Source organism: Protopterus annectens, chromosome 3.part1 (assembly GCF_019279795.1).
Source record: "Protopterus annectens isolate FY-2018-M chromosome 3.part1, PAN1.0, whole genome shotgun sequence".
Lineage (NCBI taxonomy): Eukaryota > Metazoa > Chordata > Ceratodontiformes > Protopteridae > Protopterus > Protopterus annectens.
The window spans coordinates 175,260,450-175,287,445 of NC_056732.1; the positions used below are offsets into that span (position 1 = coordinate 175,260,450).

The 26,996-nt window shown below is 44.0% G+C and overlaps 1 protein-coding gene across 1 annotated transcript in view; it reads right to left on the bottom strand.

The window, feature by feature from the left end:
• The window catches only part of KIF5B (kinesin family member 5B), a 2,669,048-nt gene that overhangs the window by 1,997,227 nt on the left and 644,825 nt on the right, over positions 1 to 26,996 (bottom strand). Inside the window, exons 4-5 of the mRNA XM_044066703.1 lie at positions 2,288 to 2,392; positions 2,112 to 2,160 (exon numbers count right to left, since the gene is read on the bottom strand). Coding sequence (XP_043922638.1) covers positions 2,112 to 2,160; positions 2,288 to 2,392 — 154 coding nt within the window. The remainder of the gene's footprint in view (positions 1 to 2,111; positions 2,161 to 2,287; positions 2,393 to 26,996) is intronic.

The following is a 26,996-nucleotide window of genomic DNA, read 5'->3' on the forward strand; positions in this document are numbered from 1 at the left end:
ACAATGATATTTTTATACCCCAAGTAGACTCCAGAGAATTTTTCCTCAGGTAGACAGTAAATGTTGTAGGTGTGAAGGGAAAGAAAGATAACTGGGAACATATTTGATAATCGGGAACATATTTTCTGGGAGTGCGGTGAGTTGGCGGACTTTAAGGATTCACTGTCAGAGATGCTGGGTGGGCAGATTGACCTGACGAGGGAGATGATTTTTCTGAGCTATGATACAGAATCAGAATTGCCTAGACATGCTAAGGCCTTGCTGTGTCTAAATGGTGGCTGCCAAAAAAAAACAATTATTACAAAATGGAAATCAAAATCGAAACCAACTATACTGGAAATAGTTAACACAGTAACAGAGACAAAACAGCTGGAATTGAGATCTTTACAAAAGGGTAGGAATAAACTATATAGGAAAAAAATGGGAATTATGGGGAACAATACCTACAAGGGAGGAATGAGGCCCAAAAGGCAGCAGGACTTAAATGAGCTACATAATGTTTGAGTAAGAAAGATTGAGTAGATAAGTGATATATAATGTATAATCCTGGATTTACCCATGGTTAGTGTGGTTTCGTCACGAGGGCGAAGCCTGTGTGACCAAATAAAGCAAATTTGGGTAAATCTAGCATTGCCCACAACCAGCCGTGGGTTATTGCTATTATACAATGACATTATTTAAGAAAAAAAAATACTTACTTTTCTTAAATAATGTCATTGTATAATGCCTCCGTGCTGCCCTTCTACAGTTTTCTGGTATCCTGGGGCATTTCTGATGTACTGCGCATGCATAAGGGACTTGTGCTCCCACACTTATGCAGTACATCAGTGCTGTGGAGAGGAAGCAACGGAGAAAGCAAGATCTCAGTTGCCCTTTTTTTTTTTTAAATTAAAAATAAAAAAGAAAATCGGGAGTCTTTTTACGTTTGGGAGAGCTGATACAGAAAATAAAAGGATAATCGGGTATGTTTTTTTTTTAATTTTTCAGAACATACCCGATTATCCTGTTATTTTTGTCTGTGTCATCTCCCTCGTTTGTTTCAGTTCTTCCGTTTTCTTTGGGGGGGGGGCAAAAAAAAATGAGGAGATATACTAATGGGAAAAAATCCGGGCGACCAGACTTTGTTCCGTTTATATATTCTCTGATTTACAATGGGCACGCTGGTTGGGCTGGCCAATCAGCGTGCTCGTTATTGACTATTAATGGCCAGTCATTGTATAATTCCATTTATATACATGTATGACTGTCTGTGTAGTAAGTGATGGTTTAATGAAGATGTTTTATATACAAAAAAAAAAAAAAAAAAGCAAGAACTGAATAATTTATGTATTACTTAGGTTATATGATATATAACAATATATGTGCAGTATTAATGTTTATGTCAATTTTATTTGATTACTTTTATATGAATGTAAATTTGCCTGTGTCACAAGTGATAATTCAATAAAGGTGTCTGGGGGGAGAGAAGAAAGCTTCACTGTTAACAAAAAGGAAACATGCCTGCTAGAAAGATTCAGGTTGGGGACTGGCATCTACTCTTGGCTATTACTCCAAACTCAAATACAATTTATACAGCAGTGATTCTTTAATACCAGTATTTTAAGCTGGAAAAACTGATACTCTGCATAATTTCTGCCCACTGGTAGCTTTAAAATTGCTCATCAGCAAAGTGATCATTCATTTACTCAAGTTCAGAATCAATCACCCTGGTTTAAGTCCAGTCAGTCATGAAACAACTCAGCTGCATACAGGGTTACAGGAAATAGAGTAGTTTCTGTGCAAGTACATTCTGAGCATTTAAGCATCAAACACACACTTTTCCATACAAATTTTCAGCACACACGTTTCCCTGATAAACTTACTGTCCCCTTAACTGCAAAATGCTTATATTTAACAACCATCATGCTTTGTAAGCCATTATGTGTTAATATTAACAGATATTTAATAACATTTTCAACTAAACTTCTAATGTCTTAATAGTTGTAGATCGCTTCTTTTATGTAAATGGAGGCTTAAATATCTATTTGTAGCACTGTTAAAAATGCTCTGTTTCACAAGATTTGCCTTCTCTGAAATTCAGACTGATGGGAAAAGCCACATTCAAAACTCACCATCTAGAAGATCCCTGATTTTGTCCAAATATATTTCAAAATACGAAACCTACGTCAAGATAAAAAAGTAGACAGTTACTAATTCACCTTCACTAACTTACCAATGAAAACACACATTTGCCTTAAAGGACTACAAAGTTGATGGCTTATGAATAAAAAACTACTAGCAAGCCTACCTTAATGTGAAACTCTAAGTTTTCGTCCATAGAATATATGTAATTAAAAATATCTTGTACTATTCTTGGAATAATGCCCATTCCATCTGGATCATGGAGTTTTCCCTGGAAACAGAAAAAAAAACAGGTTGTATTTTTAACAGATGGAAACCTGTAACAGCAAAAACTTTTGGCAATGCATTCTAACCTCTTCCAGTCTCAAACACTTTCCATCCCCACCTAACAGTACCTCACAGGGCTTCTTCACTGCTCTTCAGCACATCCTCTCTTCAACAAACATCAAAAAATCAAATTTCAATTAAGCAGAAGCTAAAGAAAAATGATGCCACTGTCTTTTCATTCTCATTTAAAAGCAAGACAATCAGCAAACCAAAAATCAGTGGCCTTACAGACTTAATCAAAGCTCTACAGAAGAAGACAGCTGCAATCACCACATCTTTTCGCCCTCATTTAAAGAAAGACAATTTATTCAGTAAACTAAAAAACAAACATCTATTATTCTCATCAGTGCATCAGACAGAATGACTCATGACTCCACAGAGAAAAGTTCTGCAAAACAAGACATTGCAAGTGTCATAGCCACATCTTTAATATGCAACTAAGTGAGATTTTTTGTGGCACAAAATGACAATATGAAACCACAGTGAAATTCAGTTAGTGGCCTATGTACTGGCACAGCCAAATGGGATGGAGCAGTGAAGACACTGTGCATGCTCATCATCAAGACCACATGCACTATAGCAATTCCCCTTAGGAAACATCAAAGAAATCCAAGAATATAATCTAAGAAGAATGTGGCCATCTGTGGGCTTGTCACCTGCTAAACTGAATAACATTCCTGCATTACTCCCACTGCATGCTTTTCAAAAGAACACTAGTTGGGCATGCACACAGAACTGGGGCTCATTACTAAAATCTTTTACCTACCACATAATAGGACCAATGCTCAACTCTCACTATGAAGAGAAGGTACAGTTGTGTAAAATTAAAATCGTACCATAACAGTAGATGTCCCTCTCTTCACTGTCGCACTATTCTACACAGAAGGGATCTCGCACCAAAGACAGCCAGACGTTCAGCCAGTATACCAAAGCCTAATGACCTCGTATGTGCCATACATCACATATGCTGCCCGCACAGAACATATGGCATAAAAAGGATGTACAGACGCAGCTACCCAGAAGAGAATAATCTCTCCAGGACAAATGAGTCCATGCACATCCAGAAGGAAAAAATTCAAAATAAAAAGGGGGAACCCTCACCCAGAATTAAATCAAATGAAAACCAGAACAAATAAAAGAGGGTTGGAGGGACTAAATACAGCAACAGAGAAGAGAAGTATATCTACTGTTATGGTAAGATAGACAACTGTATTATGTTCTCTGACATCACTGCTGCAGTACTCTAAACAAAAGGAACAGTAAAAAAAAAAAAAAAAAAATCAAGACACAGAAAGGGAGGTGGGAAGGCTGACAAAGTACAGTTGTGCACACTTACCATAAATGTAGATGTTCAAGTGTATTCACTGTTGCAGTAATTACATATGAGTTATCTGTTTGCAGGTAGCCCTCAGTCGGCCTGATTATCAAAGTCTTAGGGTCCTGCGTTGGCCATCTCATCTTCCATGATGTCAGGGGTATAAAGCATGCAGCCAATGCCATTACATCAGTTTTTCTTGCCCCAGATGTCAGGTGCCCCCATAATGGGAAGCAATCATATACAAGGTTACATCTCCAACAAAAAGCAAATACACCAGAAAGCTTTTAAGCATATTAAACAAGAATAGAGGTATAGTCAATAAAAGTCATCACACTTGGTTATCTGCCTGCAGGTAGCCCCCAGTTGGCCCAAATACCAGAGAGTTAGTATTTCTGCGTCGTATGCTGTCGATCCAGGACTGATGTCATGTTGTCAGGGGTATAAAAACAGGCAGCCGACGCCATTACATCAGTTTTTCTTGCCCCAAATGTCAGGAGCCACCCAAACAGGGAGCTAAGTTATGGTGCGGAAAAAAACACCAGTAAAAAATAAATACAAATACCAATAGTAATAGCCATAGACAGGAGAGAGAGAAAACCAGGGTGGGCTGGAGGAAGGGTAACCAGGGCTGCAACAGTGAACACATTCTAACATCTACTAAGTGTACACAACTGTACTATGTTCTTTGTGTTTCAGTGTTGCAGTCATCACACTTGGGCTGATTCCCAAAGCTTAGGAAGGGTGGAGTCAATCAAGTATTAAGGCTAGCTAGCAGGCCTTGTAAGACTGCTGTAGCAAATCCAGCTCTGGATTAAGAAAATATAGGTAAGTGGTTATGCTTGGTGAAGGTGTGTACTGAACTCCAGGTTGCAACTTCCAGGATGTCTCTGGGTACAGACTCCCCTAAGAAATGCTGTAGAGATTGAGGTAGCCCTAGTGGAATGGGTTCTGATCCCCTGTGGGGTAGGTTTTCCATGGTGCTTGTAGCAGACATGGATGCAGTGTGCTATCCATTTGGAGATGGTTTGCTTTGAAATGGCCTTGCCCTATGCCCCTGTAGCAAAGCAGACTAGCAGCTGGTCAGATTTTCTCAACGGTTTAGCCCTGTCAAGGAAGAACCTAAGCTATCTGTGCACATCCAAGGAGTGCAGGATCCTTTCCCCTTTATTCTGAGAATTAAGATAAAAGGTTGGTAAATGGATGGATTGGTTTAAAGCCACACTGGATACCACCTTGGGCATACATGATGGGTTAAGCCCTGAGAGAAACCCTGTCCGCATGGAAGATAATGAAGGGTTCCACAACCATAAGGGCCTGCAGACACTCTTCTTGCTGAAGTGATGGCTAGAAGTACAGCTGTTTTCCAAGAGAGGACTTTCAACTCTGCTGTAGCAGCAGGCTCAAGGAAGTGTGAGCTTCTCTAGTACAAAGTTAAGGTCCTAGGCAGGAGTGGGAGCTCTCCTCGGGGGTCTCCTCAAAGGAACTGTTTGACCAGAGGGTGAGAGAAGAGGGGTGGGCTCAGTATTGTAATGAGCTGAGATGGCAGGCATGACTCTTAATGGAGCAGCTCTGCTAGATAATCTAGGATTTGAGGTAAGGTGGGCACGGCTGCGTCCTTTCCCTGCGACTGGCTCTAAGAACAGTATCTTTTCCAATTTTCTGAATAGGATTTCATAGTACTAGGCCTCCTGGCCTCAAGGATGACATCCAGCACCTATTTGCTGAGGGTTGTTGGTTACGTATTAAAGGAATAAGCCAGGCTGCTAGGTTCAGGGTTTGCAGCTGAGGATGCAAAATCTGGCCCTCTTGCTGGGACAGCAGAGAGGGGGGTCTGATGCAGGTGCCAGGGTGGCACTGTTGTCAGACTCCATAAAAGTGGGTACCAGTGCTGGCATGGCCAGTCTGGTGCAATAAGGATTGTCCTTCGCCTGTACTGTTTGATCTTGAGTAGTACTTTCGAGAGGAGGAGCAGAGGGGGAAGGCATTGATTCAGAGGTTTTCCCATGTAAAGGATAGGGCATTCACTTTCCATGCTTGGCTGTGGGTAGTTCTGGTGCAAAATTTTCTCAATTGATGATTCTGGGGGGAAGCAAAGAGGTCCACATCTGGTGTCCCCCACCTGTGGATTAGAAGCTTCAATGAATTGGGTTCCAGTTTCCACTCGTGTGGGTCCATTAGATTTCTGCTTAAGTTGTCTACCAGTGAATTTGGTTTGCCTGGCAGGAATTGAGCTTACAGGTGCACTTGGTTGCTCAAAGTTGTGTTCCACAGAGCCATGGCTAACCTGCAGAGTGGGTAGGAATGAGTTTCCCCCTGCTTGTTTATGTACCACATGACTGTGGTGTTGTCTTTATCAAGAGTTGTCCTGGAAGGATAAAGTATTTGAAGGCTGTCAGAGCATTCTGTACAGCTACCATTTTTTTTTATTGATATGCAGGTGCATTTGTCCAGGGCTCCATTTGCCTTGAACGCATTTGCCTGCCATGTGAGCCCCCCATGCATAGTCTGATGCATCTGTTGTCAGGGTTTGGGCGGCGGGGAGTTGAATGAAAGGGAGTCCCTTGTTGTGGTTGCAGGCCTCTGCCCACCAAAGGAACTCTGTCCTTAGGCAATGAATGATCTGAATCACTGTTCCCAGGTCCTGAGAATGTTGACACCAGAGACTTTTTAAGTACCATTGAAGTTTCCTCATATGCAGTCTTGCATACGGAATTAGGAGAATGCATAAGGCCATGAACCCTAGGGCTTGCAATATTTTTCTTGCAGATAGCTGGGTTTGGGTGGCCAGTAGTTTGAAGTAATTTGTCAAATAATCCTGCTTTTCTGGAGTGAGGAATGCCATCTGGGAAGTTGTGTTCAAGCTTGCTCCCAGGAATACAATTTCTTGGCTGGGTACCAGATGTGATTTCTTTTCGTTGATGGTATACCCTGGAGAAGTTAGGGGTGTCTCTACAAATGTCAGGTGCTGAAGTAGCAATTCCTGTCTGTCCGCCTGAATCAGGCAATCGTCCAAGTATGGGTAAATTACAATGTTTCTCTGCCTGCAGTATACAATTGCTGGAGCCAGGCACTTTGTGAATACCCTGGGCAGATTAGATTAGCCAAAGGGAAGCGCAGAGAATAGATAGTGCATAGAGCCTGTCCTGAAACATAGATATTTCCCGCATGATTCCCTTATGAGGATGTACAGATAAGCTTCTTTTAAGTCTAGGGTGACCAGCCAGGAGTCTTTGGCTAGCATAGGCAGCAGCTGTTGGAGTGTAAGCATTTTGAAATTTGGTACCACCAGGAAGGTGTTGAGAATTTACAGATCCAGGAGAGGGTGCCAAGAGTTTTCTTTTCTGGGCACCAGAAACAGTCTGGAGTAGAAACCCTGTCCCCTTTGCTCTGTCGGAACAGGTTGAATAGCCCTGATACTGAGAAGAGAAAGTACTTGCTTTTGGGCCTCTGTCCACGAGTTTGGGGGAAGGTCTGGCAATCCGCTTGGGGTTGGCAGTGAATGGAAGTAGAATCTGTATCCCTGGGATACAATGTTTAAGACCCAACGGTCCTGGGTAATTTATTCCCAGTTTTTTGCAGGCAGGGCGAGTTTTCCTCCTAGGGGTGCAAGTACTTGGGCATGGCTGGGAAGGATGCAGGAGAAGTCACTGTGAACTTTTTCCATAAGAAGGTGGCTTACCACTCCCTGTTTTTGAGGTGGGAGCACTCCATTGTTTAGATCTGTGCATACCCTGAAACTATAGTCTTTGTGGTCTGTTGCCCCTGGTTTTAGACTGAAGGCCTGGGAGGGACTGGAAATGACCAGTTCTTCGAAGGCCAATGCCTACTGAATCTAGGTGGCTTTACCTGTAAGAAATCTTTAACAGTTTGCATAGATTTAGCTTTTTCCTCCATCTTTTTAAGAATAACTTCTGCTTTTGTGCCAAACAAACATTCTTGATTTAATGGAGCATCTAGTAATTTTGCTTTGACATCGTCTGATAAGATTTGTTCCTTCAGCCAAGCATGCCTTCTCAGAACAGACCCAGTGACAGCAGCCCTGCAAGATGCTTTTATAGAGCATCAAAACCACACTGCAAGATATGTTTACCAACTTGGTTAGCAGAACGCATTAACTCTTGTAAATCTTTATTTTCTGCACAATCAGGAATCAACAACATTTTTTGCTTAATTAGTTCCATAATATGTTACTGGTACTTCAACATGCGAAACTGGCAATTTAAAGCCCTGAAGGTAATTTAAAGCCCTTCTTACCCCCATCTGTCTAAAGCCCTAGAATCCCTGTCCGAAGGGGTAGGGTTTTTGGCTGTAGTAGCCATAATACCTTTAGGTCCCTGGGAAATGGTCACTGGATCCGCAGTAGGATTTTTAAAGAGAAACTTGAGAGAGTCAGGTTCTCTGTAGTACCGGTCAGGCTTTCTAGGAGCTGGAGGTAAAGTACCAGGGGTAAGACTTGATTCCATGAAGACATCTACAATACCCAGAACAGGGGGTATATCTAGCGGTCTGTGCTGAGGTAAGTCTAAAAATTCCCTGAGTCTCTTTTTTGACTGAAGGTAGTCCTGGCATTCCCAGCAGAAATGCTCTCTTAGGGTATGCAAGGTTTCACCGGAAGAAAAATCCTCTGGAGGAGAGGCAGAGGTAATGGAATCCTCTGCATCTGAATCCTCATAGGTGGATAAGGGTATGTCCTGGTAATCAGAGGGGTCAGAGTCATCGGACTCATGGTCTGTAGAATCAGAAGGAAAATCAACTCTGTCTTTTAGAAGGGGAAGGCTGGCTTCCCCTAATTAAAGTAATAAGGTCTTCAGCTAGTCTAAGCATTTGTTTCCGAGGCATGGGAGCTTGAGAATGTGCTTTGGTCGGCAGTTTCCTAGGTGTAGAGCGAACTCTGGGCCTGAGAAATTTGGCAGTTTAAGTCAAAACGAAATAGTCTGTTTGATACGAACATTGGAAGGCCTGAATACACCCTCAGAAGCCGGTGCCTGCACAGTGGTTCCAGACCCATCCAAGGTAGAGACATCCACAGGTTTCATAGTCGAAGAAGCATCTTGCAGCATACCAGACTCCGAATGGGTCTCAGTAGAGGCCTGTGAATCTGCAGAAGCAGGTATCAGGGGCTGCAAAAGCGCTTCACAGAGTACTGGTGGACTAGCGACTGGCTTAACGGAAGCATCGTCGGCAGTTTTGGACCTATGCAGTCTGTCTTTATCCTTACATTTTTTTTCGGAAGATTGGTAGTCGGATGGCTTAACAAAGCAATTTTCGGAATACAGAGAACAAGAGCGAAAGAATTTAGCAACAAAGATAACTCAACGATGAATAGTTTGGGCATTGAACAAGGCACAAAGCAGACAGTGAGGAACGTCATGGTCTGGGCCTAAACAGGTGACGGAGTAAGAATGAAAATCTCTGTGAGGTATTTGCTTTCCACAGGCAAGACAATTGTTAACTTTTTCTGACATCGGTTAGAGCAAGAAAAAAGGATCCTCAATGGGGTACTTAGCTTTAGAAGACTTTAGGTTTGAAACTCGAAAAACGAAAATTTCAGGTAGCGGCCAACCGGCACTTGTGAACTGCTTCTGCTTTGGGCTCCCACGTGGCAAGAAAAGCTTATGTAATGGCGTCTGCTGCATGTTTTATACCCCTGACTACCTGATGTCATGGAAGAGGCGACAGCATCCGATGCAGAAATCCCAAGACTCTGGTATTCGGGCAGACTGAGGGCTACCTGCAGGCAGATAACCCAAGTGTGATGACTGCAACAGTGAAACACGAGAATCATCAGCCATCAACAAACCCATATAAAATGGTTCTAGAAAAACCTGTTCTGGCCCTAAAAACATATCCAACTTATAATGCTTAGTAAACGTATGCATTGAAAATCAAGTAGCAGCTTCAAGGATGGAATTGGTGCCAATCCTGTGAAGAAGGCACCAGAAGAGGAAACAGTCCTACTGGAATGAGATCTAACAGAAGTAGACAGACTTGCCATGAAAAGGGAATGGCCTTCGATATCCAGGAGGAGATGTTTTGCTTAAAAATAGCCAAACCCAATGGTCCTATGATGAAAGGAAACAAAAAGCTGATCAGACTTAAGAATGGCCTTAGTTTTATTCAAATAGTACCCGAGCTGTCTGTGAAATCCAAGGTACGCAAGATCCTCTAATAGACTGAAATGGGAAAAAAAAGAGAGTTGTAACAACTAATTTAAGGGCAACTCGCTCACTACCCCAGGCATAAAAGAATGATTAGTATAAAGAAAAGTAGTTTTGTACCTACCATAAATGTAGATGTCCGATAGACATGCAACTGCAGTCATAACATGTGGGGTTGTCCTGCCTCAGGCAGCCCTCGGTCGGCCGGATTCCAAAGTCTGGGTCCGACGTCGGCTGATGTCGCATTTCTCTCCGACGTCAGAGCGGCTGGAGTACATAAGCATCAGCAGACGCCATTTTCTAAAGTGTTTCTTGCCCCAGATGCCAGGTGCCCTCCAAGGAAGGCTGTAAACAAATTGGAAGACAAAAACAGGATTCCAAACAAATAAATGAGCAATAAGACAAATACACCATAACAGATATCCCCAGCTAAGAGTAACACGGATAGGAGTGGACCCTAGGCATAGAGGGGTATGGAGGGAGGGAAAATCCGACTGCAGTTGCATGTCTATCGGACATCTACATTTATGGTAGGTACAAAACTGTACTATGTCCTTCAAGAATGCAACTGCAGTCATAACATGTGGGTAGAATACCATAGCTTAGCTGGGGGAGGAGGTATGCACTAGGAAAAAGATGGAGTGGCAATCAAACCAGGCAGGACTGCCGAAGCAAAGCCTGCTCTGGATCTGGAATATAGAGGGAGATTGTAGTGTTTGGAGAATGTATGCACGGAGCTCCATGTAGCAGCTTCTAGAATGTCCTTGGTAGGCACCCTCTTAAAAATGCTGTAGAGGTGGCTGTAGCTCTGGTGGAATGTGGTCTGACATTGGCTGGAACAGTCTTTCCATGAAAAGAATAACAGAATCTGATGCAATGTCCAATCCATTTAGAAATAGTCTGTTTTGAAATTGCTTTTCCTTGGACTGCAGGGGCGTAAGCTACAAAAAGTTGTTCAGACTTCCTACTGGCCTTGGTTCTGTCCAGGTAGTATCGAAGTTGTCTGTGAATGTCCAAGGTATGCAAAAGTCTTTCCCCTTATTCTCAGGATTGGGGAAGAAAGCAGGCAGATGAATGGCTTGATTTAGAGAAACCCTAGATACCACCTTTGGCATAAAAGTAGGGTTGGTCCTTAATGAAACCCTGTCTCTGTGGAAAATAATAAAGGGTGGTATTGCCATTAGGGCCTGTAGTTCCGAAACCCTTCTTGCTGAGGTAATTGCCAACAGGAAAGCTGTCTTCCATGAGAGAAATTGCAAGTCAACTGAAGCTGCTGGCTCAAAAGGAGGTAGAGTCAGTTTTTCTAAGACAAAATTGAGGTCCCAGGCTGGCACTGGGGCCTTTCTTGGTGGCTTAATGTTCTTGATTCCCCTGAGGAATTGTCTTAGTAAGGGGTGAGAGAAAACAGGAGGATCAGTGTTGCACCTAGCTGAAATAGCAGATGCATGTATCTTTATGGAAGAATATGAGAGACAGTTCTTTAAAATATCTGCCAAATATTCCAAGATAAGTGGGATGTTCAGCAATGAAGCATCATGTCCCTTGCTGGTATTCCAATTGCTGTATCTTTTCCACTTTGCTAAGTAAACCTTTCTGGTGGATGGTCTTCGAGCCTCTGTTAGTATCCGCTGAACTTCCTTAGAGAGAGATAAGCTGAAGTTATTTATGGGATCTCCCAAGCTGTTAGCTGCAGTGTCTGAAGGTTTGGATGCAGTGTTTCGAAATTGTGTTGAGTCAAAAGTAGAGGCCACTGAGGGAGGGCCCACCTCCTGGTGGAACATATGCTCCGTAGTAGTGGGTACCAGTGTTGTCTTGGCCAATCCGGAGCTATTATGATTCCCTTGGGCTTCTCTGCTTGGATCTTTAGTAATACTGAGGTCATCAGTGGCAGAGGTGGGAATGCATAGATTGCTAGGGAGTTCCAGTTGAATGAGAGGGCATCTATTTTCCAAGCTTTTGGATGGTATGTCCTTGTGCAAAATTTTGGTAGAAGATTGTTGAGGTGAGAGGCAAATAGGTCCACTTCTGGCTTGCCCCATGTCGACGTGAGTTGTCTGAAGGCCTTCGGGTGTAACCTCCACTCGTGTGGATCTGTGAAATTCCTGCTTAGGCTGTCCGCCAACACATTGTCTTTTCCTGGAACAAACTGGGATTGTAACTGGATGTTTAGGCTCAGTGATTTCTCCCAAAGCTGCATTGTCAGTCTGCAAAGGGGCAAGAGTGGGTACCCCCCTGCTGGTTTATGTACCACATCACAGTGGTGTTGTCTGTCCGTATCATTAAATGGCCTTGCTGGAGTTGGTGTTGAAAAGCCTCGATGGCATGCATTACTGCCAGCATTTCCTTTTGGTTTATATGCAGATGTGTTTCCTTTGGAGACCATTGTCCTTGTATACACCTGCCTTCCATGTGCGCCCCCCATCCAAGGTCTGAGGCGTCTGTAGTCATGGTCTGTGTTATCTGTGGTTTTTTGAATGACATACCTGTGTTTTCCTGGCTCACCGAGGCCCACCATAGGAATTCCTTTTGTAGGTATGGAATGAGTGGTATGATTGTCTCCAAGTTGTTGCTGTGTTGAGACCAAATGCTTTTTAGGTACCATTGGAGCTTTCTCATGTGTAGTTTTGCTAATGGAACCAGTAGAATGCAGGATGCCATGTAACCCAGGGCCTGTAGGAATCTCCTTGCAGTCATCTGGGTGAGTTTTGCTAAACCTTTGAAGTAATGAGTTAACTTCTCTTGCTTGTCTTCTGTCAGGTAAGCCATCTGAGAGGCTGTGTCTAGTTTGGCTCCTAAGAAGATTATTTGCTGGGATGGCTGCAGTCTTGACTTTTGGAAGTTGACTGTGTATCCCAGAGCTTGAAGTAATCGTATGACATAATGCAGGTTTTTTGTCAACATCAATTTGTCGTCCGCTTGTATGAGGCAGTCGTCCAGTTACGGGTAAATTTGTATACCCTGGAGCCTGCAATGAGCAATTACTGAAGCCAGGCATTTTGTAAATACTCTGGGCGCAGTAGATAAGCCAAATGGCAATGCTGAGAATTGATAATGCTCTGGCCCTGCAAGAAATCTGAGGCATCTTCTGCAGCTGTGTCTGATAGGGACATGCAGGTATGCCTCCTTGAGGTCCAGAGTAATCAGCCACGACTCCTTGCCCAGCATGGGAAGGAGTTGCTGTAGAGTCAGCATTTTGAACTTTGGTACTATGAGAAAGGTGTTTAATGCGGACAAGTCCAGAATTGGTTTCCATTGAGATTCTTTTCTTGGAACAAGGAACAGTCTTGAGTAAAACCTCTGTTCTTGTTCTTGTTGTGGAACTCTTTCTATTGCTTTCATTCGAGTCAGCAGAGTGATTTGCTTGATAGCCTCTGCCCTTTGATTTTGTGGTAGGTTTGGCATGCCTTGTTTTCTTGGTAAGGTATGAAAATGAAACCTGTACCCTCGGGTCTATAATGTCCAAAATCCATTTGTCCTTTGTCAGTCTGTGCCAGTTTTCTGCAGAGATAATTTCCCACCCAAGGGAGCTTCTAGTTGTTCCCTGGTAGGCGATAGTAGAGGAAAGTCATTGAGTTTGTGGTTGTTGAGCAGGTGAAACCCCTGCGTCACTTCTTTGGTTTCCTGGCTGCCATTGTTGTCCCCTGTAAGGGCCTCTGTATTGGCCTCTTCCTCGGCCACGTCTGTTCTTACCCCTTTGAAACTTTTCTGGATTAGGAAAGGACCAGTTTTTTGAAGGCCAATTCCTACTGAATCTGGGGGGGTTGAACCTGGAGGAAATCTTTCACAGTCTGAACTGATTTTGCTTTTTCTTCGATGGTCTTTAACACATCCTTAGCATTTGCACCAAAAAGCTTATTCTTTTCAAAAGGTGCATCCAGAAGTTTTGCTTTTACATGGTCTGGTAGAGGTTGATCTTTTAACCAAGCATGTCTATGAATCACTGCCCCTGTCATAGCTGCCCTACATGAAGCTTCCAGTGCATCATATCCACACTGCAGGAAGTGATTGCTTACTTGCTGAGTGTTATGTACAGCTTCCTGCAAAGTCTTCCTGTCTAAAGGATCAGGAGAAGCTAATGTTTTTTGTAAATCTTCTAAGAGATAATCCTGATATTGTAACATATGAAAAAGGCAATTTAAAGCTCTCATAGATAAGGTAGTGGATGTGTAAACCTTTTTGCCACATCTCTCTAATGACCTTGCTTCCCTGTTGGAGGGCAAAGGATTTTTTGAGGTGGAGGCTGAAACTCCTTTAGGCCCCTGTGAAATAGTATCCAAATCAGCAGAATGGGCCCTGAATAAATGGGAATAAGTTTCTGGGACCCTGTAATACCTATCTGGCTTGGCTGGAGCAGGAGGAAGAGAATCAGGGGTAGCACTAGAGTCAGAATACAAATCATCCAGAACATCAAGTACAGGAGGAATAGCTAAAGGCCTGTGCTGAGGCTTCTTAAGGAAAGTCCTAAAGCGTTTCCTAGAATCAGAATATTCCTGACCCTGCCACTTGAAATGTTCCCTCATGGTGTGCAGAACTTCCCCAAAAGAAATATCCTCAGGAGGGGAGGCCGAAGGGATGGAATCTTCTGCATCCGAGTCCTTATAAGTCTGGAAGAGCTCTTCCTGGCTATCAGAGTGGACAGAGCCCTCAGAGTCTTCATCTGAAGGAGTAGGGTCAGAGGGTTCAACCCGGGGCCTTTTATCAGGAGGAGGCTGGGATGCTCTCTCAGGATGGGCCTGTGAACCTCTAATCATGGAAATTAAATCAGCAGCCATGGACATAATTTGTGTCTCCGGAGTCGGCTGAGGTAAGGATTTAGAAGTAATATGCTTTGTTTTGCTGGCTGCCTTAGCCCTAGTGTAGGCCTTAATAGACATGGCCAAAGGAGGCCTGGCAGCTCCACGTGCGGGAGTGACCTTGTCTACAGCAATGGTCTCGGGCATTTCCTCGGTTTCGGTATCCGGAGGAAAGTCTATAACTGGCGGAGTAATGTCTGGAATCGGAGTCGTCGGTAATGCGGTGTCTTCGGTTCGGAGCGGTGGAGAGACCGTCTCAGAGGGAACCGGAGCACTCGCGCTAGGTTTTGGCGTGGAGTCGGAGGTAGACGCGTTCCTAGGATGTCGGTCCCGGTCTTTCCGCTTTTTGGGTGTTTGCGATGTCGGAAGATCCGACGGCATGGTGTAGGCAAATTTATCGCTGAAAAAATCTTCAGCGAACTCCGCCCGGAGCCTGAGAGTGCGCTTGTTGAAGCGAGCACAGGCTACGCAGGCAGAGACGTCGTGGTCTGGGCCCAGGCAAGGGAGGCAGTAAGAGTGGAAATCCTTATGAGGTATTTGTTTACCACAAAAAAGACAATTGTTAACTTTTTCAGTAATTTCTGACATCGGCTGAGGCAAGAAAAGGTCCCCAACGGGGTACTTAGCTTTTTCGATGACTTCGGTATCGTAGAATACAGGAGCTGACCGACCGGCACTTGCGAACTGCTTCTGCTTCGGGCACCGCGCGGCAAGAAAGACTGGAGAAAATGGCGTCGGCTGATGCTTATGTACTCCAGCCGCTCTAACGTCAGAGAGAAATGCGACATCAGCCGACATCGGACCCAGACTTTGGAATCCGGCCGACCGAGGGCTGCCTGAGGCAGGACAACCCCACATGTTATGACTGCAGCTGCATTCTTGAAGGACATCACCCTGTCCCTGAAGAAAAAAGGAAAAAAAAAAAAGGAGAAATGGTCATAACAGCCTGAAGCTCAGAAACTCTATGAGCAGAAGAGTTTGCAACAAAACAGTCTTCCAAGTACAAAGGTGCAAAGAAACAGAATCTGCAAGTTCAAAAGAAGCCTGAGATAAGGTCCCACAGAGGAGGAATAGGTTTTCCTTGGAGGTCTAATAAGCGGGATGCCTCTAAGAAATTGTTTGACCTCAAAACAAGAAGCCAAAGCAGGATTCAAGGGCAAACAAGCAGAAATGGCTGATAAATGGGCCTTTACAGAAAAATAGGCCAGGCCAGACTGTAGCAACTCACACAAATATGACAGGACCAAAGGGACCCCTAATGAAAAAGGGTTCTGGTTATGAACATGGTACCAGACAGAAAATCTTGACCATTTGGATATATAACATATTTTAGTTGAGGGTTTCCTTGCCTCCTGTAAAACACTGAGCGCGTCCTCAGAAAAGAGGTGCCTGAAATGGATCAAAACCCTACCACTCACAGTGTCAGTTGAAGAATGGACAAGTGAGGATAGATGACACCCCTTGTCCTGCGTGAGGAGAGCCAACCAGTGAGGTAACTTGTGGTGACTGCCCCTGGCCAGATGCATTCAAAGGGGAAACCACTGGTATCTTGGCCAAAAAAAGAGTCACCAGCAAGATTTTTCAGGAGTCCACCTGAATCTTCTGCAGGACATTTAGAAGGAGAGGAAAAGGAGGGAAAGCACAAAGAAACGCACCCTTCCAAGGAAAAGAAAGGGTGACTATCTTCCATGCCAGATGGCATGGCACTCTGGAACAGAAGACAGGAAGCTGCCTGTTCAGAGGGAAGGCAAAAAGAGCTACCAGAGGAACACCCCACAGATGGACAATGTCCAAAAACATGTCTCTGTGAAGCATTCATCTGTGAGTCTGTGTTTTGGACCTGCTGAGAGAGTCTGCTGCTAGATTGTGCTCTGAACAAATGTATATTGCCTGAAGGGTTAACTGATAACCAAGAGCCACCTCCCAAGCCTGAACAACCATCTTGCAGAGGAGATAAGATTGTGTCTCTTGCTTGTTCATATACATCATCAGTGTAGTGTTGTCTGTGTACACCTTCAAGGGGCCCAAACATAACATGAAGTGAAAAGCTTGAAGGGCCAGAAACTGAGCTCTCATTTCTTTGCTGATATGGTCTGACTTCTGATGGGGAGCCCGAGACCCTGAACTTTCCGGAGACCAAAAGAAGCCCCCAACCCCATATCAGAGTCATTGGTGAACAGTTAAAGAAGGTTCTGGAAGCTAAAAGGGCAGGCCTGGGTTTTGAGCAAACTGTTAAATCCACCACTCAAATTCCTTCTTTAGACAGAGGAGGAGAGGTACACCAAAATCCAGAGAGTGACAATATTACAGCCAAACTGGCTTGAGGTACCACTGGAGTTTCTGCATATGTAGTCTGGCACGAGGGAGCACTGGAATAGAAGAGGCCATGAATCCCAGGGCTCAAAGAAACTCCCTTGCTGGCATGGCAGTCAGAGGAAGGAGAGACTGAAAGAAGGTAGTCAATTACAAAACGTTTGGAAGTGGAAGACAGGCCAACAGCGTCATTGTCTAAATCCTGCATCCCAGATGCATATGATCCTGAGAGGGAGCTAGGATGGACTTCTGGAAGTTAACAGAATATGAAGAAGAGAGATGGTGAACTCCAGACCCTGTAACAGGTGACTGGGAGAAGGTGCCTGAAACAAGTTGTCTAAATAAGGAAAAACCTGAATGCCCTGGAGCCTGCAAAAAGCAATCACAGGAGCTAGGCATTTTGTGAATACCCTTGGGGCAACAGGGAGGCCAGAGGGCAAAGCAGAAAACTGAAAATAAAAAGGAACACAGAGAAACAAACACTTCCTGAAAAAAGGGTGAGTAAGGATATGAAGCTAAGCATCTTTCAGATCCAAAGACACCAGAAAAGCCTGGGGGTAGTAAAAGAGGAAACAGGGTTTGAACAGTAAGTATCTGAAAAAAAGGGACACTGAGGAAGGTGTTGAGCAGGGAAACATCCAGAATAGATCTCCAAGTGCCTTCCTTTCAAGGAACCAGGAACATCCTGGAATAAAAACCCTTTCCCAACTGGGAGGGGGGGGGTAACACGTTGAATGGTTCCTTAGTTCACCAGGGACTATAGAACCAATGAAAATGAATAAGCTGCTCTAGAGGAGTTTAAGGAATCCCTGAAAAAGAGGTAGAGGCTTCCATACCAAGAAGTAACCCTGACTGATGACTGACAGAACCCAAGAGTCCAGAATGACGAGACACCAATTTGCAAGACAAAAGGAAAGTGGAAAGGACAAAGGAACCTGGTCTAAGAGAAAGTGGTGGTGGTGGTGGGGGGGGGGGGGGTAAACTGTCAAAGAGAAGCAGGCTTATCAGATAAAGAAGGCCTCTGGGCACAGAAATCTGAGAATCCTTAGCAAAGGAAGACTGCCTACCACCCTTCCCTGCCCTTGGAGGCCTGGCAGGGTTGCCTGCAAACAAAAGCAGATCTAGAATGATAATTCTTCTGAAACTTGGGAATAAAAGAGACAAAAATATGTTTAAGGTCCTGAAAGGCTTTGCCTTTCTCTTGAACAAACAGGTCAGCAGCAGCATTCCCAAAAAGATGTTTACTATCCAAAGGAGAATCTAACAACTTGGTCTTAATGTCTTCAGGCACAGACTTGAGACGAAGCAAAGAGTAACATCTCTTGACAGACTCAAAAAAACCACAGCCATGGAAGAGGCATCATCAGCATCACAGCTAGATACACTAAACACAGTGGCGAGCCACTTCAGAAGAAGAACCTAAAATAGGTAAGGCAGAGGATCTGCCTTCAGAATCAGGAAGGTCAGAATTTACCTTACAAGCCTGAGCATATCTGGTTATGTGGGTGAGGTAATTAACAGCCTTAAAGGCCAAAGCAGCAGCAATGCAAATGTCCTTATCAATCCTCTCCACTGCCCTGCTATCCTAATCAGAAGGATTAAGTTTGGAAGAGGGCAAGAGTTTAGAAGGTTTGTCAGAAGACACTGACACCACAGCAGGATCAGAAGAAGGACTTTTAAATAAAAACTGACAATCCAAAGCAACCTTTTTGAACCTATCAGATTTCTTAGTAGCAGGAGGCTGAGAATCAGGAGACATGAAAGCAGCAATGTAAGTGTTTAACAAGGCAGCCAACACAAGAGAAACTGCCAATGGTTTATTTGTATCCACCTGAAGCAACTCCTATAATCTTCCCTGAATATCAGACACTTGAGAAGAATTCCACCTAAAGTATTCCATCATCCTAGCAACTATGGCCCCAAAGGACAATTCCTCAAAAGGAGACTCGGTGCTAACAGACCTCATCAGAACCATAAGCCAAAGTAGAAGGCATCTGTGAAGAACAGGACAAAGACCTCTCATGAGACACTGAATCCTCATCCAGGGAATCCAGTTCCCTAGGCCGAGGAGGATCAGGTACTGAAACCTCTTATGGAGGCTTCAGGGCCATCGAGGAAGAAAACAAGCCCTGAGAAAACCCTTGACATTCCCTTTGAGGATCCGTAGGATAGATGAAAACATGCTTCATTTTTGTCTTTTCTTGGACGTAACATCAGCCCTAACAAATACCGCAGGATCTGACCCTTGGCAAGATTCTATAAGAGAACCCGGAACCTCTTCTTTGACCAATATTTGCAGAATCCCTCTAGGACCCTCCGAGATAACCAACTGTGATTCTCCACCAATGTCTAGAGCAGATGCCTGCAAAGCTCAGAGCAATTGTGAAAAGACGGATCCATGCCACAACAGAATCTCCGCAGAGGAATCTGATGTAGATGCCGAATAACCTACAGAACTATTACCCGCTTCTAGAGAGACATCTGGTGGAGGCTGGAAAAAGTACAGTTGTGTACCTACCATAAATGTAGATGTTCGAGTGTATTCACTGTTGCAGTCATTACACTTGGGTTATCCTGCTGGCATCGGTTGCTGTTGCCTCTTCCCTGATGTCAGTGCGCCAGGGGTATAAAAGATGCAACCAAAGCCATTTTTTTCAGTTTTTCTTGCCCCAGATGTCAGGTGCCCCCAGATAGGAAGGCTGGAAAGATAAAATTATGCCAAAAATCATGCATGTTATTACTATGAACATTTTCTTCATCTACAAGCAAATAAACCACATAGGTTGTATAGAGTTGAGAATTACAGAAGTGCCCCAGCAATGAAAAGGGGGATGGTGGCTGGGTAACTTGGACTGCAACAGTGAATACACTCGAAAATCTACATTTATGGTAGGTACACAACTGCACTATGTTCATCGTGTTTCACTGTTGCAGTCATTACACTTGGGTAGAATCCCAAAGCTGAGGTTGGGCGGCTGGGTCTAAATTGGATTTGGAGAGGCTACCAGGCCCTGCAGAACTGCAGTGGCAAAGCCTGCTCTGGATTTAGAGTAGAGAGGTAAGTGGTAGTGCTTGGTGAAAGTGGGCACTGAGCTCCAGGTTGCAGCTTCTAAAATGTCTTTGGTTGGTACTCCTCTGAGAAAGGCTGCTGAAGTGGAGGCTGCTCTGGTAGAATGTGGCCTAATGCCCTTAGGCACTGATTTGCCATGTTGTGCATAACAGAAGCGGATGCAGTGTCCTATCCATTTTGAAATTGTCTGCTTTGTAATAGGCTTTCCTTGTGATCCTGCAGCATAGGCTACAAACAGTTGCTCAGTTTTTCTGAAAGCTTTTGTTTTGTCCAAGTAGAATCGCAGCTGTCTGTGTATATCCAAATCGTGCAGAAGTCTCTCCCCTTCATTCTGGGGATTTGGGTAGAAAGTTGGTAAATGAATAGTTTGGTTCAGGGCCACATTGGAAACCACTTTTGGCATGAATGTTGGGTTTGTCCTAAGAGAAACCCTGTCCTGATGAAAAATGATGAATGGTTCCACAGCCATTAATGCCTGTAACTCTGAGACTCTTCTTGCCGAAGTTATTGCTAGGAGCATAGCAGTTTTTCATGATAGGAATTTTAGATCAGCTGTGCTGGCTGGTTCAAAAGGAGGCAGTGTGAGTTTTTCTAAAACAAAACTGAGATCCCAAGTTGGTACTGGTGCTCTCCTTGGGGGGTCTTATATTTTTTGCCCCTCTGAGGTACTGTCGTAGTAGAGGATATGAAAAAATAGGTGGTTCCGTATTGTAATGAGCTGAAATGGCAGAGACATGGATTTTAATTGATGAGAAGGATAGGCCTTTGTCCAGCATCTCAGTTAGGTATTGTAAAATCTGAGGTATATTTGGAACAAGTGGTTCGAGCCCTTGTGCCTGTTTCCAAGCACAAAATCTCTTCCATTTTTCTGCATAAGATTTCCTAGTGCTGGGCCTCCTGGCTTCTAAAATGACATCCATAACAGCGTTAGAGAGAGGTGCAGTCTGAGTGGCTACATTATCTGCCATGCTACCAGATTTAAGGTTCTGAGTTGACTGTGCAGAATCTGATTGTTTTGTTGAGTCAGAAGATGAGGAAATTGAGGTAGAGGCCAAGCTGGGCCTTGAGACAAGCTCTTTAGGACTGGGTACCAGTGCTGGCGTGGCCAGTCTGGGGCAATCAGGATAATTTTTGGCCTTTCTTGTCTGACGTTTTGGAACACCTTGGTAAGAAGAGGCATTGGAGGGAAGGCATAAACTGTCAGGCCTTTCCAGCTGAATGACAGTGCATCCACTTTCCATGCTTGAGAGTGATAAGTTCTTGTGCAGAATTTCTGTATTTGGTAATTGTGAGGGGAGGCAAAAAGATCCATGTCTGGGCGTCCCCATTTCCTTATCATGCTGAACACATGTGGATTTAGTTTCCATTCGTGAGGATCAATGAGATTTCTGCTTAGTTCGTCTGCCAGTGTATTTTTTGTTCCTGGCAGGAATTGTGCCTGCAGATGTACTTAATAGGTCAGTGCTGTGTTCCACAAAGTCATGGCTTGCCTGCATAGGGGGTAGGAATGAGTCCCCCTTGCTTATGTACCACATAACTGTGGTATTGTCGGTCTTTATTAGTAGCTGTCCTGGATGTAGTAGGTCCATGAAAGCTGTCAGGGCATTCTGTACAGCTAGCATCTCTTTCTGATTGATGTGAAGATGCATTTGCTCCTTGGGCCAAGTGCCCTGAATACATTTTCCTGCCATATATGCCCCCCAGGCATAATCCGATGCATCCGTTGTGATGGTCTGCCTGGCTGTGGGTAAGGTGAAAGGCTGTCCCTTGTTGTGGTGACAGGCCTGGGACCACCATCGGAACTCCTGTTGTAGGCAGGGAATTAAAGCTATGACTGTCTCCATGCTGTGACAATGCTGAGTCCAAACACTTTTTAGATACCATTGTAGTTTCCTCATATGCAGTTTAGCATATGGAATTAGTAGAATGCAGCATGCCATGAAGCCCGGGGCCTGCAGAATTTTTCTTGCAGGGAGCTGGGTTTTTGTTGCCATTATTTAAAAGCAACGAGTCAGTTGTCTCTGTTTGTCTGGCATGAGATAAGCCATCTAGGCAGTTGTATTTAAGCTTGCACCCAGGAATATTACCTCTTGAGAGGGCACTAGTTTTGATTTATTTTTGTTTACTGTGTACCCTAGGCAAATTAGTAATCTTTTTACAAACGCCAGATGCTTTAGAAGAATGTTCTTGCTCTCTGCTTGAATAAGGCAGTCGTCCAAGTAGGGATATATTTGAATTCCTTTTTGTCTGCAAAATGCAATTACTGGTGCCAGGCATTTTGTGAAGACCCTGGGCACAGTAGATAAGCCAAAAGGCAGTGCAGAGAATTGGTAATGCATTGAGCCTGCTATGAATCTGACGTATCTTCTCTGCAAGATTGTCTGATTGGGACATGCAGGTATGCCTCCTTGAGGTCCAAAGTAACTAGCCAAGCCTTCTTGCCCAGCATGGGCAGAAGTTGCTGTAGTGTTAACATTTTGAATTTTGGAACATCCAGGAAAGTATTTAGGATTGACAGGTCCAGTATTGGTCTCCAGGCTTTGTCTTTACTGGGTACTAAGAAAAGTCTTGAGTAAAATCCTTGTCCCTGTTCCTGCTGTGGCACTCTTTGAATGGCTCCCATGTCCATAAGAGCAGCAATCTGTTTTTGTGCATCTGCCCATTGGTTTTGTGGCAGGTCCAGCATACCTTTTGATTTTGGAAGCGTGTGAAAGTGGAACCTGTAACTCTGAGAAACGATATTCAGTACCCATTTGTCCTGGGTGATTATGTGCCAATTTTTTTGAGAAAAGTGCTAGCTTCCCACTAGGGGTGCTGCCAAAAATAAGTGCTTGGCATATGTAGAGGGAAGTCATTGGGACTGTTTCCTATAAGGTTGTGATTTGTCTTCCAATCCTTTGGGGGCTGAAGTACCCCATTGTTTAGGTCTGTAGTGCCTTGGGGCTAAGATCTGCCTCTTGGGCATCTGTATCTGCCTCTTTGTGGTCTGTCGGACACTGGAAAGGACAAATATTTTGAAGGCCAGTTTATGCTAAATCTAGGTGGTTGAACCTGTAAGAAATCCTTCACTGTCTGCATTGATTTTGCTTTATCCTCCATTTTCTTTAACACCTCTTCTGCCTTAACACCAAACAAAGTATCATGCTGTAATGGAGCATCCAATAATTTTACTTTAACATGGTCAGGTAAACTTTGTTCTTTCAACCAAGCATGCCTTCGAATAACAGAGCCTGTAAATGTGGCTCTACAAGAAGCCTCTAATGAATCAAAACCACACTGCAGAGTATGCTTTCCCACTTGTTCAGCTGCATGCAATAAATCCTGCATTTCCTTAATGTCAGGACTTTCTGAATTTGAAACCATTTTCTGTTTTAACAATGACATGAGGTACTGTTGATATTTAAGCATGTGAAACTGGCAATTTAAAGCCCTTACAGCTAAAGTAGCAGAAGTGTAAACTTTTTTCCCCCATCTGTCCAGAGCTCTGGAATCCCTATCTGAGGGGACAGGATTTTTAGCAGTGGAAGCCTTTACCCGTTTAGGACCCTGAGAAATAGTTTCTGGGTCTGCAGCGGGGTTTTTGCAAAGAAATTTATGAGAGTCAGGGACCCTGTAGTACCCGTCTGGCTTGACTGGTGCAGGGTGTAAAAAATCAGAAGACAGACTGGATTCAGAGAAAACATCATCAACAATATCAAGCACAGGGGGGATAGCCAGGGGCCTGTGCTGAGGCAATAAAATAAAGTCTCCGAGCCTTTTCCTGGATTCTGAATAATACTGGCTCTCCCAGTGGAAATGCTCCCTCATGGTGTGCAGGGCTTCTGCAAAAGAATAATCCTCAGGCAGAGAGGCTGAAGGTATAGACTCTTCTGCTTCAGAGTCCTCATAGGGACGGAGAGAATATCCCTGATCAGAAGAGGAATCCGAGGAAATAGAAACCTGGTCAGAGGAATCATAGTCAGTGTCTTGCCTAGGCCTTTTGTCAGGAGGGGGATGGGAACCCCTGATTAAAGTAATTAGGTCTTCGGCCATTTTAAGCATTTGTTTCTTTGGCATGGATGACTGTTCAGGAGAATGCTGTACTTGTTTCCTTGTCTTGAATGGTGTTTTTGACTTTGCCTTGGCTGCTGTAGTGGACTTAATTGTAAGCTGTGAAGGTCTGAAAACACCCTCAGAAGCTGATAGCTGCTCAGCGGCTCCGGACCCATCTGAGGAAATAGTTTCCGTAGGCCCAATACCTTGAGTTTCCACAGGCCTTGGTGTCTCCACATGGCTGTCGGTTACGGCCTGTGGCTCTGAGGTAGCGGGTGTCAGGGGCTGCGAAAGTGCTTCGCTGAGAACCGGCGACTGGCCTTGAAGAGGTTTCGTCGTCGGTTTTGGACCTAGGATGCCTGTCCTTTTCTTTGTCTTTGCGTTTTTTATAAATTCCGGTCGTCGGTTGTTCCGACGACATTATATAGTCAAACCTTCGGCCAAAATAATGTAAAGCAAAATCAAACCAACGTTTAATAGTGCGTTTATTGAATCTAGCACAAAACCGACAACTGGTAACATCGTGATCAGGGCCTAGGTAAGGAACACAGTAAGAGTGAAAGTCCTTATGAGGTATTTGCTTCCCACAAGAAATACAATTATTAACTTTTACTGACATTGGTCTGGAGCAAGAAAAAGTTTCCCCAACGGGGTACTTAGCTTTATTGAAGACTTCGGTTCTGAAACTCAATTTCGAAAATCTCAGGAGTCGGCAGACCGGCACTTGCGAACTGCTTTTGCTTCAGGCACCGTGCGGCAAGAAAGACTGAAAAAAATGGCATTGGTTGCATCTTTTATACCCCTGGAGCACTGACGTCAGGGAAGAGGCAACAACAACTGACGCCGGACTAAAACTTTGGAACTCGGGCCGACTGCGGGTCGCTTGCCAGCAGGATAACCCAAGTGTAATGACTACAACAGTGAAACACGATGAACATCTAAAGAATCCAGCCAAGACTTCTTGGCCGCATTCTTGCTTAGTGGGAGTATCTCAAGGTTTAAGGATTCTGCCATGGTACTCTGGCCTAACTGTATTGAGCCATTGGTTTTCAAGATAAATGGCCAGGGAAGAAAAACTGCTTCAGAATGTCTTGCACAAATGCCTTACAAACTACAAGAGGTATAATCGTGGAAGGTATCCAAACAAAAATACACTGTTCAAGATAATCCTTATGGGGAATCTGGCTCACACAGTGACATTTTCCCTTCTTGGATGACAGATTTGATAGCAAAATACAATACAACACCAAGAAAAGATAAAAATAAATAAATAGATATCCCCAACAGGGGTTACTTACCTGGCAGCTAGGTATTCAGCACAGCAACAAGGTGTTCAGACCAGCTAACAAAAATGGCATTGAAACCGACGGCAAAGTAGTTCTGAGCAGCTGAATCCATATGTCCCTTTTATGCCCTACATTCTGTGCAGGGAGCATAAGTGTGACATACGATGCATACATAATCATTAGGCTTTGGTATATTGGCTGAGCATCGGGCTGCTCTGAGCAGGAGATCCCCTCTGTTTAGATTACTGCAAAAATGACAAACTGAGATCTGTCCCATCTTCACAAAATTCATGATGGCAATCAAGTACCCTGGATCATGCTTACCAAGACGACTAATGCTAAAAACTGTATCATGGACTCAAAATACTTCTTTGCTGAATGTACACCTATCATTTCATACCACTTTACATTTATTAGCATTTTTGGTTTACATTGCGTTAGAAAGTCAGCACTACACATGCTAACCAACTACTCAAAGTTGTCATGTAACAATTAAAATCCCAGGAAGTTACAGTACAATTTTTTTTCTGCCTCTTCCTCCAAGACAGTCTGCCTGTTCGCCATCAGATGGCTGAACAGGAGGCAACCATTAGAGGATGGTTTGAGTTTTTACTTAGTTGCAGCATAAGTGTGGCTCCCTGTTAATGTTCTTCTTTGTCAACTAAATGCATGATCACCACCAGGGTACTTACCATTAAAAGCAGACCTTTAAGACTGATCTCCTGCAGCAAAGATATGCTAAAAGCTCCTGCATCATCAGGTGCTAACACCATCTCAGCAATTCCTTTCCTCCAGTTGTCTTTGGACCTACCCCATAATCAATTCTCCATCTTCTCTCCACTTCTTGATCAATGAGCTATATAACTCAGCTTCATAAATAAATATGCCTTCCCTCAACCAAAAGTAAAGGAATAAATCCACACAAAAAGAAGACTAGGACAGGAGAAGCAAAAAAAAAACCCCAACATCCAGCATGTGAGATGGGTACTTCTTGCTTCAAAGAAAGTGCAGTTGTCTAAGTAAATTTACCATAACAGTTAATGTTCGAATGATCACTACTGCAGTAGTGTTAACTGTATGGGTTGAATCCTGCCCAGGGTTCAACAATCAGCCAGACTCCAAAGCCTTCAGCACCTTCAATATACCCAAAATTTATTTTATTTTTATTTTATTTATTTAACATTTGTTGACCGGGAATGTCCGACTAGGTTCCACAGAGCCTGTTTTCAGCGGAGGCCCGGGGAGAAATTCTCCAGATGCATGTCTTTGGAATGTGGGAGGAAACCGGAGTACCCGGAGGAAACCCACGCGAACACAGGGAGAACATGCAAACTCCACACAGAAGGCACCCCAGCCGAGAATCGAACCGAAGAACCTCTTGCTGTGAGGCGACAACGTTAACCGCTGCACCACTGTGCCGCCCAAAACGTTAACACAAGCTGAACAGAAAGTCACGTTTGGGTGCAAAGGCCTTTAGAGTTTTCAGGCCAACAGACAGCGAAAGAAGCTAAAGCCCCCAGAGGACAATACTAAGAAAGTACAGTTGTGTTCACGTACCATAAATGTAGATGTTTGAGT